Here is a 14,639-nt window from a genome sequence, read left to right as displayed (position 1 = left end):
TTGTATACTTCATGTTTTGGCCTTGGTTGTGCATGGGAAGTGCTCCATCAGCATAAACAGCAGAGCCATGAACGGTACCTCACTTACACGCCGGCACTTTATCTACTACGGTTCTTGGGTTTTCACGTCTTGACTGTTCCTGCACATTGTCCGATCTTGAATATTGAATTGTTGAGATTGACGGAGTTATAAAACCCATTGAGGGCGAATTACACCTCTAACTACTCGGCCCATCTCGACATCGCCCTTTCGACAGACCTTACGCGGCGTCTGAGCCCGAGCTACAACTGGACGACTCACAGCACATCGACTCGTTTCGGTACAACTTCTGGGTGGGAACGCGCAGGTTGCATACAATTTATATATATATATATATATACGGAGCAGTGTCGAAAGCGCACTGGACCTCTAGGCACTCTATTTTGGGTCGGAGACTAAATACATACACGCCAAAATGGCTAATACAACGACAACCCTTCGGGGCCTCTGCCCTGCGCCCTTCTTTCAAGAGTCCAAGTTTGGGGACGGTGGTTGTGAGTGTCCATCTGCGATGCTGAAGTGAATATGACTAACGCCTCCAAAGTTGTCGACGGGCGAATGTGTCAGACCCTATCGCCTACACTGGTATGCTGCTTACCATGTCCCTTGACCGATTGGGCATACCCCGACAGCTTTGCCGAGGTGACTTCCATAGCAAGCTGGTTCACCGTTGTGGGCATGATATGTTGCATTTTCCTACTGGTATCATGGGCCTTCCTCCCGGTGGAAAAGACGCACCGCCATTATTTGAGCATCAGTCTCACATGTGCCATCTTCTTGATGAATGTAAGCCAACCCTTGCAGCAAACAAATCACAGGTGGACCAAGTGTGACTGATCAACCTTTCCCAGCTTGGCTTCATTATCCCACTGGCAGCAAAGCCGGACGAATGCTACAACGAGATCACACCCAACAGCATGGGCACCAGCGGCGTCTGCGCCGCCTCGGGTGCTTTCTTGCTCGGTGGTGGCTGGGCCGGCGTCATGTGGATTTTCTTGAGATCCATGTCATTGCACCTCCAGATCTGCTGGCAAGTGGTTGTTGGTCGAACTTTTATGTGGATTTCCCAAATCCTTGGCTGGGGCATTCCCGTCATTGGGCTTATCGTCCTCCTTGTGTTCAGCGGAGTCTCGTTCCGGTTCGGCCAAACCTGCCACATTAACCACACGAACAGCTTGGGCGACTTCTGGATACCGCTGCTGGTGTTCACGGGGCTGACGGTCATTATCCAATTCGCAACTTTTGGTTACTGTATCAAGGTGTACCTTGCATCTCTGGCGGACAGCAGCGCTTCCACCGAAGGCTCGGATCTTCCCGCCTACTCCAACAGCATCCGAACCATGACGCCGCGGCAAGCATATCGCCGAGTTCGACGAGTCATTCAGCTACAATGGCGTGGAATCGTCATCGTCATGATCATCATGTGTGATGTCGTATTTTTTGCGGTCGTGTTTGTCTTCCAGGACAACACACTCGAGGTGGTCAAGAAATCGCCAACCAAGGCACTTCCCTGGACTATCTGTCTCATCGCGGCCAACGGCGACAAAAATCAGTGCTTAGACGAAGCTAGCGATCTCACCGTGAACCTGCCCACTATTGTGGCAGTGCTCATTCTCTTGGCTGTGCGCAGCTCTCCCCGTGATTGATACGATCTCCTCAGCTGACATGTGTATAGTGCAACGGCATGTGGCTAGTTCTGCTTCTCGGCCGCTGGACCATGGTGACGGGCTGGGGCGAGTACTTCGCCACGTGCGGCGGCATCCATGCCAAGAAGGAATTCGTGTCGGTCGATGCCAGAATCGACTTGAAGAAAGATCAGCGATCTTATGAAATGTTGTCTCGCGATTCCGGAAAAACGGAACATAACTCAACACTAACGCCGATTAGCCCTGCAAAATCTCCCGCGAGCGCGCAAAGTGGGCGCATGACGCCTGACTACTTTGGGCAAACCCCTCGATACCAGCCGCATACTCGCTCCTTCTCGGCGCCCCGTCCGCCGCAGCAATCCGTGGCCTGGGATCCGCAACTGTCTCAATCTCCTTCGTACAAAAGTCCGAATCCGTCGGCGATGGGTGATCGTACCTCTTCGTCCTTAGCGTACAACCACCATCGGAGCCCAAGTCCCATGGCTCAAAACTCTCCTTCACACAACGATGACCCAAGCCCGAACTCGATAGACTACGAAGAAATGAACCCGCTCGGCATGAATCGGTTAGGATCATGATTGGGGCAAAAGCTACAAAAACTTTGCAAAGGGCACCAAGACCTTAGATGGCACCCACGTGCCCCCTCGACTCCATTTCTATGTCATATAACTTCTGTCTCTGGCTGCTCTGATGAAAGCGAGCCATGTATACCCCCTATATCCGGTCGCATTGGCACGGATAGTACTATGGAAGAAGGCGAATGTAAGGTCAGTACGGCGTATAGGGAATCCTTTTATGTTGATACTCGAGGATGAACCGAGGGGCGAGCGAGTATTGGATTGGAATCCAGTCGCTTTCAGGTTGGACAGGACATCGGAATAGGATCCTAAACATAATGCCTTAGGTCACAGGACGAAAGGGGGCAGGAGAATGGGCCAGGATGAGCCCACTGGGTCGCGGATGTGTTGATGTGCGAGGGATGATTTAGACTCGACAAAAAGGCTTTGTATGTACCGTGGCCGCGGAAATGTACAGGATGGACGGAGTCATGGTCGACGGCATTGTCTTATTGTGCAGCGCCTGCAAATATCGGACCTGTATCGAAAGTACTTGACAATTTCATTGCCCAACGATGGTGACTTGCTGGTTTGGTGACGCCTAGATGAACAGATAGGCACTTGAGCAAACAGGGATAAGTGTCTTGACAAATTGTCGCCCACAGGGCGAATGTGTGATATAGCGAAAGGTGCCCATCACCTTCCAAAGGTACTCAGGCTACTGTACTTATCGAGCACCTAAGCAACAGGTATATGTTAGAGGCGATGGTTAAAATTGGTTTCTCGCTTATCTCAATCAATTGAGAACAATTGATCGAAGGACGGTAAATAATGTTGAAGTGGCTGCCATGTACGCTCAAGATAATGAGTCTTGCCCGCTTCTTGGGGGCCAACTTGGAGCATTTCCATGTTGGTAATGACCGTACGCTGCCTCGGTTTGGGGATCCGCCGGCATTCGGTGATGGCCCGACCTCAAGGTCTCAACGTCACTGCTGCCGGTATATCCATCCACCTGCTCCGACTTCCCACGTCTCGCCCTGCCAAGACATCCATCCCACTCTCAACTCAACCTACCATACCACACGACATAAATCGAGACACACCGTGTAGAGGCGACAATGGGCTCGATGCCTATGCACCTTCTCGACAAAGCACTTTTTGAACCCCAAGCGAGCGCAAGCAGTAGCAGCAGTAGCAAATTCGCATTCGCTTAGAAGAGGAATAAGCACAGGCACAGGCACAGGCACAGGCACAGGCACAGGTACAATGCTCATCCTCGTGTCTCTTCTCGCCTTCTTCCTGGGAGGTTATGTGCACTACTTTCGGAAGGCCGAGGCAGCGCTCGGCGTGCACTGGCAGCCCGATGCCGGCGCCCGACTCTTCAGCCAGCGACCGTTACCGCCCCCGATCCCCGACACTAGCATCGCCACCTACGCACTGCCGCTGTCGACCAAAGGCCGCGATGTCGTCGACACGAAGGGGAGGCGGTACAAGTTGTCAAGCGTGAACTGGTACGGCGCCAGCGATGAGCTCTTCGTACCCGGCGGCCTCGATGTGCAGCACCGATCCGTCATCGCCGAGACGATCCGCATGCTCGGCTTCAACAGCGTGCGTCTCCCGTACGCCGACGAGATGGTCATGGCGAACCCGCAAATCCTGCCGCACCTGTTGACGGCAAACCCAGACCTAGTGGGAATGCGCGCCCTTGATGTCTACGAGGCCTGCGTCACCGCCTTGACCGATGCTGGCATCGCCGTCATCATCAACAACCACATCACCACGGCCACCTGGTGTTGCGGCGCCGACCCCTGTGACGCCGGCTGGGCCAACGATCACCTGGGTCCCATATGCCGCGTGAAACAGAGTGAGGAGGAGTGGATCCAGCACTGGGAGACGATTATGGAGCGCTTTGTCGACAACCCGCGTGTCATCGGCGCCGACCTGCGCAACGAGGTCCGTGGCGTCTGGGGGACCATGCCCTGGAACCGCTGGGCCACCGCCGCCGAGAAATGCGGCAACCGTCTGCTCAAAATGAACAGCGACTGGCTCATCATCGTGGGCGGCACGGAATCGGGTAATGACCTGTTCGGCGCGGCGGCCCGGCCCGTCAAGCTCGACGTCGATAACCGCGTCGTGTACTCGGCACACGTGTACGCCTGGTCCGGCTGGGGCAGCTCCGAGGGCCGCTACTCCAAGCGCAACTACGCCTCCTTCATTCGCGCCATGCGGCGCAACTGGGCCTACCTGGTCGAGCAGGATATTGCGCCTGTATGGGTTGGCGAGTTCGGGGCCCCGCAGCAGCCCGGGGCGGGAGACATAAACTACTGGCAAAACCTTCTGCGGTTCCTCAAGATGCTCGACGCCGACTTTGGGTACTGGGCTGTCAACCCGCGCAAACCCAAGGACAACAAGAAGGAGACGTACTCTTTGGTCGAGGATGATTGGATCACACCCATACTAGACTACAGGATGAAGGACATGACAGAGCTGATTGCCGGGCATCATGGCGGCGGCAGTGATGAGAAAGATGATGTAGACGATCTGTGAACTATGCCGCTGCGCGCGCGTATTTGACTATATGACAATTATGGTTGGAGTTGTTGGTTCCAAAAAGCATTGCTTTTCGGGCTGTATATACATACACTATTTAAAGTGGTCATCACTGACGGCATTATCCGCTGTCATGAACAAATGTCAGGCGTTGATGCCATCTTGACGCACGAACTCGGAAGTTGAAGTTTCAAACTCGAAGTTAGGTAAATACGTACGCACAAATCTACTGCAATTTAGTCTAGTTGTCCGTAAGGTGACGATCCCTCCAATTCAACATGGAGGGCCCACATACCACAGCTCATGATGAAAAGCAACGTCGCTTACGAGTGCCATACTAACCATTGTCTGCTGGCAAGCACATCATCAGGGGCTTAGGTTACTTCTGGGGCCATTTTTTATTGTTTATTATGCTGTCCTATATAAGCCGACGGCTTATTAAGATGGTAGTCCAAAACAGACCAAGTAACGTACCCACGGGCAGGGCGATAAGAAGAGACGAGTCGAGCATCTTGTTTTTTTTTCATAGCTTTGGGCATTGCATCCCAGCTCCTTATTGTATCCTGCTGCGATTAGATGCCAACCCAGTTCCGCATTCTGTAAGCATGCCATACATACCTTTCTCCAAAATATCCTCATGTCTGGCGTCTCGAGCTGCTAGCCACTTGGTGCGGTTCGGACAAGGAAGGCAACACTTGTCGGCGGGACGCAAGCTGTGATCGAATGCTACCCAAATCATGATCTTTGAGTACACGAAGTGCTGCTTGTTTTTTCTGGAATTCTCATATTGACGTGTATGGCACTGAGCTGACGTTATTTGTGAGAGGATGGGAAGGGAGACTCAGTATAGTGCTCAAAGTCAACTATAGTGAGACGGTTGTCTGAGAAAGTCTGTCAAAGTTACAGTTGGCGAACATGGAAACGGATTGACCGATCATCTTCTGCACCGAAACCCACGTATCCCATGAAATAGGTTTGCCTGTGTTTGCCGAATTTGTTGCTAGTACACGATAAGACTTAGTACCTGATGAGTCTCTAACATTTCACCATCAATAACACATCACAGACTTCGTGTCATGGACGTTAAACTCATCACTTATTGGAGATAGATAGCACCTATCAACTCGCCGTAAATGCCAAACTGTTGGCGGAAGGTTGCATGAGTTTGCTACCTGCGTAGCCATCCAGGTGTTCGAGCTCCTGTTTTGGAATGTTCGTCTCGCCTCGGATTGTAAATATGATGGGAAGCCCGTTCTCCTTGGTAGCAGACTTTTCGATACTCGTTGATGAACTCCATATAGGCACCTGCCTCCTTGGTGAAGCCCAGATGCAGAATGATGTAGGTAGTGAAGCTGCTGTCTCACGCCCAAGAGAAACGATAGTCACAGTTCCTGTGAAGAGTCAGCACTTGCTTTCCCAGTCTTAAATGAGGGTGAATTAAAACTTAGACATACCGTACACCACCCACGACCTCAGGGACGAAGAAGGTTGGAGTAGCAGCGATAGCCCCCGTTGGCTCATAGATCAGCATGTTCAGAACCATCGGACTTCTGGTGACCACTTCATACCATGCGCCCTTGTTTTTGGACTTGGATAGCTAGTTGAACTAAAAGGACTGCGTATCATTCTGCCGAGAGGCCAAGATCGAAGTGGTGATGTTCCGCGCAATGTGGGATTCCACATCGTCAAAAAGGAAAAATGACACGGCCTGGGAAGTTGATTCTGACTTTGATCCCCTGCTCCAGCATACCTTCCCGCGTCTCCTTCTGGAAGGCTACGCAGGGGCAAACATGGGGTTCTCCCTGGTCATGATCAATGGTAACGTCCAGTTGGAGCTTAGTGCCCTTGCGGTGAAATGTGATAGCCTTACTCAGTGCCGTATCTGAATCATGTACTAGCTGTAGGGTAATTATCGCGGGTAGCTTCTTAGCATAGCCGAACGCTGAAAATATCTCCACGTCTGTAGGACATGGGTAGCAGCGCTGGATCAAGCTAAGAATAGGTAGCAAGTTGACCAACCGAGCTCAACCTGACCACGGATGCGTTCGACCCCGCGAACTAGCTATTTCTTGAGCCCCTCTGGAACACTCTTGATTTCAGGGTATGCATTATGTTTGTAGCCAGGCGCAAGAATATTAGAGGCCTTTGGACGTGGAAAGAAGTCCGCCAGATCCCCGACCCCATCCTCGTGTATAATGAGTTTGCAAGGTTGCTGATGACAGAAGGTATTGCCACTTCGTAGTCCATAACCCAGCTGGGGCTGGGGGCGAGATGCTGAAGTGGCCGCCCTTGTCCTTTGTCGCAGAGACGACAAAAGACTGACAGGGAGCCCTAGAGTTTCCCGGCGGAGAGCCGATCCTTACTCAATTGGCGTGTTCGAGGTATCAGACACACTTGTCTGTGTCTGTTGAGGGTCTTGAGAGGTCCAGTGATATGTAAATGTACCAGCACATGAAATGTGAAGAAATCAAGTCAAACTTCAAGGATCAGAGTGCGGTATTACAAACCATGCATCAATACAAGAGCACAGATTCTCATGTTCCCGATCATTCCATATATCTGAACTGGCAGATATCTTGTGGCATCTCGCATTGCTGTCACTGACGTCGTGGTGTAACGAAAAGTTGCGCAAACTATGTGATGCTAAGAGTCATGATAATTGAGAATGACCGGGGTGTGATTGTAGGTGTATATTTTACGGGTATCGGCGTCGAAATCCAATCTCTTGCGGCCGCGGCCGTTGCTGTCAACTGACCGCCAAACATGCCTCAAGAGCTTAGGAGGGCATCCTTATTCAAGTTCTTACAACGACACTGGTGATTCGAAATCGAAGGTTTGATTGTTGGTTGCTACGCTACGTGGATAAACCCTGTACCCGTGCCACGCCCCACTTATTTCGGATTCGCTTGAGCTCACCAACTTGGCCAGTTTTTCGATACTTTTAACTTCAACCTATCCTATCGTTATCAATTTATCAGCTTTTTCTTCTAATCGTAATGGACTCATAGCTATAGGAAGCCGTCCTCTACATGTAAGAGTATCCTTAAGCTAAAATTGCTAAGATTGCGCGAGAAAGCGGCGTAAAACGCGAGACCCTCCGATACCGCGTTAAGCAAGCTGTAACGAAACCTCTAATAGTCTAGCTGCGTAAACCACTAAAGGGTCTGTAAGGGTTTGTGCTAGTAAGTAAGTCCTGCTGCGGAGTCCTTTAGCAATAATATCGGGGTCTGACGTATGGAGTATCGGGCTCTGGGTAACTGAAGTATTCGAGTAGGGTAACTGGGAATAGAGTCGTCAAGGCAGTTTGCCTCACCAATGGGTTAGATTGATGCTTAGATTGATCACTGAAGTAGAGACTGTCTATCTATGAAATGCCTGGGAGTCCTGTCCCTTATATGCCCATCTCTCCTTCACTGATCCCCACTTGGATATGTTGGTTGTCCAACATATCCAACATATCCACCCCTGTAGATCACGTGACCTATCGGTCCTTTCCTTCCTCCGATGTGGGGTCCCGTGATCCTAGCGTCTGTATCCACCTGTCACGACCTGGGTTGCATCGCATTGGTAGAGACCTCGATTAGGTGCTATCGACGAAGATTCTACTCTAAGGAGCGAAGGAAAGAAGATGACAACTTAGGTTTGAGGGGGCGCGACTAAGTCGTCCACGCTTGGCGGGGCTCCTGCAGGGGTTATGATTGGCTTCCCACCTGGCACTGCCATGGCAGGTGTTCCAGCTGTACGTCACCTGGTTGTAGTGAGTCTGCGAGGGTTGACCTTCACACCACCTAGCCTGCCGACGGGCCTGTAATGTTGGTTCAGGGCCAACGGTTCGTAACACAAGCTAGGAAGACTAAAAACCACGGAGGACTTAATAAACTACTATCTGAAGCCGAAGAAAGGGCCCTCTATAATTATATCGACCGCCTTGATAGGATTAATCTTAAGGTTCGCGTAGAATTTATTACCGACGCTATAAATACGATATTACGTGAGAGAGTTAAGGTTTTACTAGATCAGCTACTACTAATAGTCGGATTAAGCTAGACTATACGTTTCCTTAAACGTTATAGCTACTTCTACGCTTCCTAGCGGAAGCTCTATTTATACTACTAGACTACTGAAAACCTCGACACTATACGAGAGTATTTTATACGGCTTGAGAGAGTCCTCCGGGAAGAAGGAATGGATCCCTCTGATCTCTAGAATATAGACGAGACTAGCTTCCGGATTAGTAATAGTAAGGATTAACTTATCATTATTAAGCATAAGAGGGCCTATTACTTCGGCCTACTAGAAAATAGAGAGACGGCGACAGCTATTAAAGCTATCTCTGCTGCTAGCGACGTAATACCAGCTTTCCTTATACTCACGGGGACTATCTACTCGGCTGTTAGAGAACTGAATGCTACAGGCACCGGTGGGACACCGGTGGGGCCCCGGTGTAGGGACGTGCGAGTCATGACCTAATATAGAAGTCTTGGTATACTGAACAATCAGAGGAACTAGTGCTCTACGGCTCCGACTCCGGGCTCTAGCTATCTATGTAAGGGGCAGGTGTCCGGGAAGGAGATAGGGAGTGTTACGAACCGTTGGTTCTAACCTGGCCAAAACCAACCCGACAGGCCCTACAATAGGCCATGACGGAACCCCGCAGGAACAAAGCCCCATAAGGACGGAAAGGAACAACTAGGCCCCCGACTAAAGGAAGAGGTCACGTGATAGGGATCACCAGGAGCGACGTGATCCAAGTGATCCAACGAGATCAGTGAAGGAGAGATAGATATATAAGGGACAGGACTCCCAGGCATTTCATAGATAGACAGTCTCTGCTTCAGTGATCAATCTAAGCATCAATCTAACCCATTGGTGAGGCAAACTGCCTTAACGACTCTATTCCCGATTACCCTACTTGAATACTTCAGTTACCCAAAGCACTATACTCCATACGTCAGACCCCGATATTATTGCTAAAGGACTCCGCAGCAGGACTTACTAACACAAACCCTTACAGACTCTTTAGTGGTTTACGCAGCTAGACTATTAGAGGTTTCGTTACATAATAGTCTAGCTGCGTAAACCACTAAAGAGTCTGTAAGGGTTTGTGCTAGTAAGTATTTAATAATAATAATAATAATAATAAATTAATAAAATAGGTATTAAGATTACGAACTACTTTACTAATCTAGAGCTTAGTATTAGTCTAGATCTAGCCTATCGACTTAGTCGCTTTATTAAAGGATCCCTCGTTAATACGACCGAACTTATATAGACTAAGCGCGATCCTAGTCGTACTAAGTACGCCGAACGTATATTAAAATAATAGCGCGCTACGAAGAACTATTACCTTTAATCTAGTAGTAATACCGCAAAAGAAGCTAGAAGACGTCGATTAATAAGCTAATTAAAGCCTACAGATGTCTTCGAGATAGGCCTTGGTTAGCGGTTATTACGTAGGTTCTAATTGAAAGTTGAAATCCAGCGAAAAACTGGCTAAGTTGGTGAGCTCAAGCAAATCCGAAATAAGTGGGGCGTGGCATGGGTAGTGCACCGAAGCCATTGGGCTTCTATTATTTGCCAGCTCCCCAGCTATACCTGGGGATTGCCAATCTTCAATGGCCACTCCTAAAAACTGGATCTTACTTCAAAGTCGCCAGTTGCGCCAAACGTTATGATCGGAAATTGGCACTACTTAAGTAGCCGGATGACCTGGCCAATCTGCGCTGCAAAAAGAATTTGCTCTCGCCTTGTGTGTGGCACCGAGACTCAACGTATTGAATCGAGAGCTGTTTCTTCCTGCAATGCGCAATGACAAGTTCCCACGACCCACCCCGCCTTGAGAGGCGATTCGCCTTTTCCAAAAATAGTTTTAAGGTGATGCTGGGGGCGGCCGTAAACTGCGACTGGCTGAGAGTGCACACACGAGCTACACTCCCCCCTGTTGCCAAGATGACATATGGGTCGTTTAGTGGAGCATAGAGTAGCGTGTGCGTAATAAGTTGAAGATCGATCAGTGATCAATTGACAGTTTGGGTGTACCCACTTTTCCAAATCCAGACTAGTGGCCTCTGGCAGAATTAGCCCCACATCTCTAGCAACCTATCAAAACTTTCGTCAGCCCACAATCTTTCCTCTATTTCATACGTATCTCACACCCTATCACCAACTGGATTACCAACTAGCGCCCATCCATCAGCTATTTATCTACCATCGGTTATAGCCATGGACGTGTACAAGCAATCCGTAAACTACTCGACGCGATTAATCAAGGGTGTTTTGCTAACTAATCATATAGGCCGCGTACCAGACGTACAAGAGCTGGGCCATTCGTCCTGCTGGGTTCCCGGCCTTCCCTGAAGTGACTGCCAAAGATGACCAGGGCAAGGTACGGTTGCTAATCAATGACTGATCAGTTGTTAATCGATTGATAGGAAATTCCTGGCGCGTTAACTGTGGAGATACCACCTGGTTCTCTTTTCTGCGGCTGCAAACTTGGCAGCAAGCTCTGCCCGAAAAACGTACAGTTGATTGATTGCTAATCGGTTAAAGACTCATCGGTAATCGATTACTGATTTGTCTCTTAGACGCCGTTTACTCCGACTAACCTTCGTCACCACGTCCGCAAGGTTCACAAGATGGAGCTTAAGAGTCCACTCCAGGTCCTATTGGGATGCATATGTCGGTTACGGTTGAAAGTAGGCTATATCGGAGTGCTTAATAGTAGATCGATTGCTAATCGATCTAATGTAGCTTACTACACCGACATGGTTGATCGTATTACTCAGTACCGCGAGGAGAACAACCTGACGGAGGAGACCGACGCCCTTGAGGGTAGGGATGGGTAAGTATCGATAGTTAATCGATGCTTGATTAGTTACTAATCGATTCAGCTCTCCTACAGGCCGTCCTTCCCCGCCTCCAGCTCCTTCTACCACGCCCATGAAGCCGCGCTCGAAGCGACCTAGCGAGGTCAATTCAAAGGACGATGCTAGCCCTAACAAGATACCGATCCGCCTTAAGGTATGTGGACTGATCTTTGATCGATAGTAGATCGATTACTAATTAACCTACTATAGACTGGCAAGCTTGATACTATCTCAATGCGAAAGATTGCTGGCTTTTTCGGGACCGCTTGCCCTACCTGCAAGGCTGCTGGTAAAAAGGCTAATCGTAAGTAATTAATTATTTATATATCGATATAAGACCGATTGCTAATCGATTGGCTCTAGAATGCCCCCCTGAGAAGAAGGACAACGCTAAGGGCTGCCTAGTCTGGCAGTGTGAAGGTGTCAGGGTACGGCTAGGCCGAAGGCAATAGTACAGAGTGATGGGGAGTAACGGGCGTCCCTCCTACGTAGCACCGGGTGGTCACTGGCGGTCTCAGGTAGGGGTGCCCACGATGATGCATTGATCTCTGCCCTCTCTATCTTCCTCCGTCTCGACTCCTTACTTATAGCCAGCCGAGGTTCTCTCTTGGATTCTGGATGTTTGCTTCCGTATGTCTGTGTTCCTCCGACTTCGGCCAATATCTTGGACAGCGGCTCCTTATCTGCAACCAAGCGATTCCCTATCCGCTGCAAACGGCTTCAACGGCTCTCATTCGCCACAAGCGGCTCTCTAGCCGCCACAAACGGCTTCCTACCTGGTGGAAGCCGGCCCGCCTCGGATGACACTTGTGGCTCTGACAACTCCTTCCCTATCCTACTTCGAGATGGTCCTTATATAGATAGCTAGGCCGCCGCTTGGACCCGGCATAACAGCAGGGTCGGCGATGCCAAGGATCTTGACTCTCGTCATCCCAAAGCTTCACATAGATTGTAATCATGACTCGGGAGTCTTTTGTCCGAAACACCCCTCCGGCAGCCCACCGGTGTCCTGCATTCAGTGTCCTGACACCCACTGGTGCCTATGGCATTCTGTTCTCTGACAGAAGGTCAACCCTCGCAGACTCACTACAACCAGGTGACTTACAGCTGGAACACCTGCCGTGGCAGTGCCAGATGGGAAGCCAATCATAACCCCTGTAGGAGCCCCGCCAAGCGTGGACGACTTAGTCGCGCTCCCTCAAACCTAAGTTGTCATCTTCTTTCCTTCGCTCCTTAGAGTAGAATCTTCGTCGATAGCACCTAATCGAGGTCTCTACCAATGCGATGCAACCCAGGTCGTGACAGTTCCAGCGCCGCGGGACTTGTTCGTACATATGGCTAATATGCTGATCGTCCTTAACTGTGGGGTTCTTGTTAACGCACTGTAAGTGCCACTGAGGCACACTAGAAACCGTCTAAACGATTAGCAACCTATCACAAACCGATTCAAGATAAGGATAAGTAACTTACTCCGTTATACTGCGTAAAGTATATTTTGCAGGTCTCTAAGACGCTCTTATGGTTTATAGTGAGTAGCAGTCTTCCCAGGCTTTAAATGGCCTTCAAGTAGTCCTAATCTACCGTATAGCCAGCTAAATCGATTAGTAATCGATCTAGAATTATCAGTTTAACTTACTCTAATGCATCCATCCATGGCTGGTCTGCTCGTGCTTGCTCAACCTGTGCCTGAACCTGTTCCTGGAGGTTAAACTCTTTTGTCGAAACAGCGAAGAATGATCGATTAATAATCGATCCGTCTAAGTATTCACACCCTTTATACCCAGTACAGTAGTAAAAACGACGTTCAACTTCAACGTTATCCAAGAATGCACAGGTGGACTTAGTAGTACGACCAGCCTGGCAGAACTGGATCTAAAATATAATCGATTAGCAACTAATTACTACTAATCGGTCGTGGACCGATTAACTTACATTCTTCCAGAACTTCCTCGCTTTCTCCTCATTTTTACTATCGACCAGGATCACGTATGCAGTTCCGTTAAGGGAAGATTGAGGCCACTCTGGCAATTTGGGTGTATAAATAATCGTATCAGCGAAAATCGACGTTGCTAAATCATTGTTTTTTGATGCCGAAATAAGGGTAAGGTTCTCGGTTTGATCGGTAATATATTGGGGCTAATCGATTAGTAACCGATCGACTATCGATCTCTGATGGTATTACCTGTTCCTCTGCAATTCGTGCACTTTCGATATTAAGCACTTCAGGGTAGACCAATTGGAATTCGTCGATAGCTTCGTCGACAATAGCTTGGCTAGAGCGATTGTCTGGGTATAATAGTGTTTGCCATTCAGGATCTAGTTGAAGGGTAGGCATTACTAATCGATCACTTGGCGGCAGATTGAATAACGGATTTGGATAGTCCAAAGAAAAACAAAGCGAAGATGCATCTCTGATCGATCAGTGATCGACTATTGCTAGATCTTTCAATTGGAAGTTGTAAAGTTGTAAGAGTTCAAATTCAAATTACGAAAGGGTCAAGTGGTGAGATTCCAAGATGACTGACATGTGGGTCACATCGGAAAGACATATATGTGGGGAATACAGACCCACATGTCATCTTGGCAACAGGGGGGATTGTAGCTCGTCAAACTCCTCACTGGGGGAGAGGGAATCACATTGTTGCTCATGTGGACTCTTGTGCCCACCAAGCAGGATCGATTACCCGAGATGCCCACTATGTACGGAGCACGGTTGCCGTATTCATCGGGATCTCCAACAGCTAGGGCAGAAAACATCAAACGAAGTTGGATAGTTGTAGCTACCTGGCTCAATAAGAAAATTCACAACAGATAAATCAATTCTGGCTCCACATGTCAAAAATTGTTGATGAAATAGCAAGGGTTGCCCAAGTATGACAGATCCAAATATAGAGAGTAGCGGGGATTGCCCTCCACACCGCGAGGCGCCATCCGGTTTATAGCGGACCCCTGCAGCCGATCAAAGTGCAGAGAAAAAAACG

At 49.3% G+C, this 14,639-nt stretch overlaps 4 protein-coding genes across 4 annotated transcripts; 3 read left to right on the top strand and 1 right to left on the bottom strand.

Annotated features, from left to right (window-relative positions):
• Nucleotides 1-454: 454 nt before the first annotated feature.
• On the top strand, nucleotides 455-2,263 carry BCR38DRAFT_456530 (uncharacterized protein; the record flags this gene model as incomplete). Its single annotated transcript, XM_040861925.1, has 5 exons — nucleotides 455-533; nucleotides 584-825; nucleotides 891-1,661; nucleotides 1,715-2,117; nucleotides 2,217-2,263. The coding sequence occupies 5 exons, from the start codon at nucleotides 455-457 to the stop codon at nucleotides 2,261-2,263; spliced, it is 1,542 nt and encodes a 513-aa protein (XP_040716800.1).
• A 922-nt stretch (nucleotides 2,264-3,185) lies between these two features.
• On the top strand, nucleotides 3,186-5,042 carry BCR38DRAFT_428486 (endoglucanase E1). The gene has a single exon (XM_040859897.1). The coding sequence runs from the start codon at nucleotides 3,509-3,511 to the stop codon at nucleotides 4,787-4,789; it is 1,281 nt and encodes a 426-aa protein (XP_040716799.1). The 5' UTR covers nucleotides 3,186-3,508; the 3' UTR covers nucleotides 4,790-5,042.
• A 6,272-nt stretch (nucleotides 5,043-11,314) lies between these two features.
• BCR38DRAFT_167096 (uncharacterized protein) lies at nucleotides 11,315-12,176 on the top strand. Its single transcript, XM_040853821.1, has 4 exons — nucleotides 11,315-11,633; nucleotides 11,683-11,812; nucleotides 11,869-11,962; nucleotides 12,022-12,176. Exons 1-4 carry the CDS (start codon nucleotides 11,428-11,430, stop codon nucleotides 12,108-12,110), a joined length of 519 nt encoding a protein of 172 aa, XP_040716798.1. The 5' UTR covers nucleotides 11,315-11,427; the 3' UTR covers nucleotides 12,111-12,176.
• Nucleotides 12,177-12,881: 705 nt separating this feature from the next.
• BCR38DRAFT_473207 (uncharacterized protein) lies at nucleotides 12,882-14,159 on the bottom strand. Its single transcript, XM_040862936.1, has 5 exons — nucleotides 13,841-14,159; nucleotides 13,591-13,794; nucleotides 13,295-13,530; nucleotides 13,129-13,250; nucleotides 12,882-13,073 (listed from the first exon to the last, which is right to left on the bottom strand). The coding sequence occupies exons 1-4, from the start codon at nucleotides 13,991-13,993 to the stop codon at nucleotides 13,175-13,177; spliced, it is 669 nt and encodes a 222-aa protein (XP_040716797.1). The 5' UTR covers nucleotides 13,994-14,159; the 3' UTR covers nucleotides 12,882-13,073; nucleotides 13,129-13,174.
• Between the last annotated feature and the right edge of the window lie 480 nt (nucleotides 14,160-14,639).

This window comes from Pseudomassariella vexata (genome assembly GCF_002105095.1).
Source record: "Pseudomassariella vexata strain CBS 129021 chromosome Unknown BCR38scaffold_5, whole genome shotgun sequence".
In the NCBI taxonomy this organism is placed as follows: Eukaryota; Fungi; Ascomycota; class Sordariomycetes; order Amphisphaeriales; family Pseudomassariaceae; genus Pseudomassariella; species Pseudomassariella vexata.
This window is presented reverse-complemented; position numbering and strand designations above follow the sequence as displayed.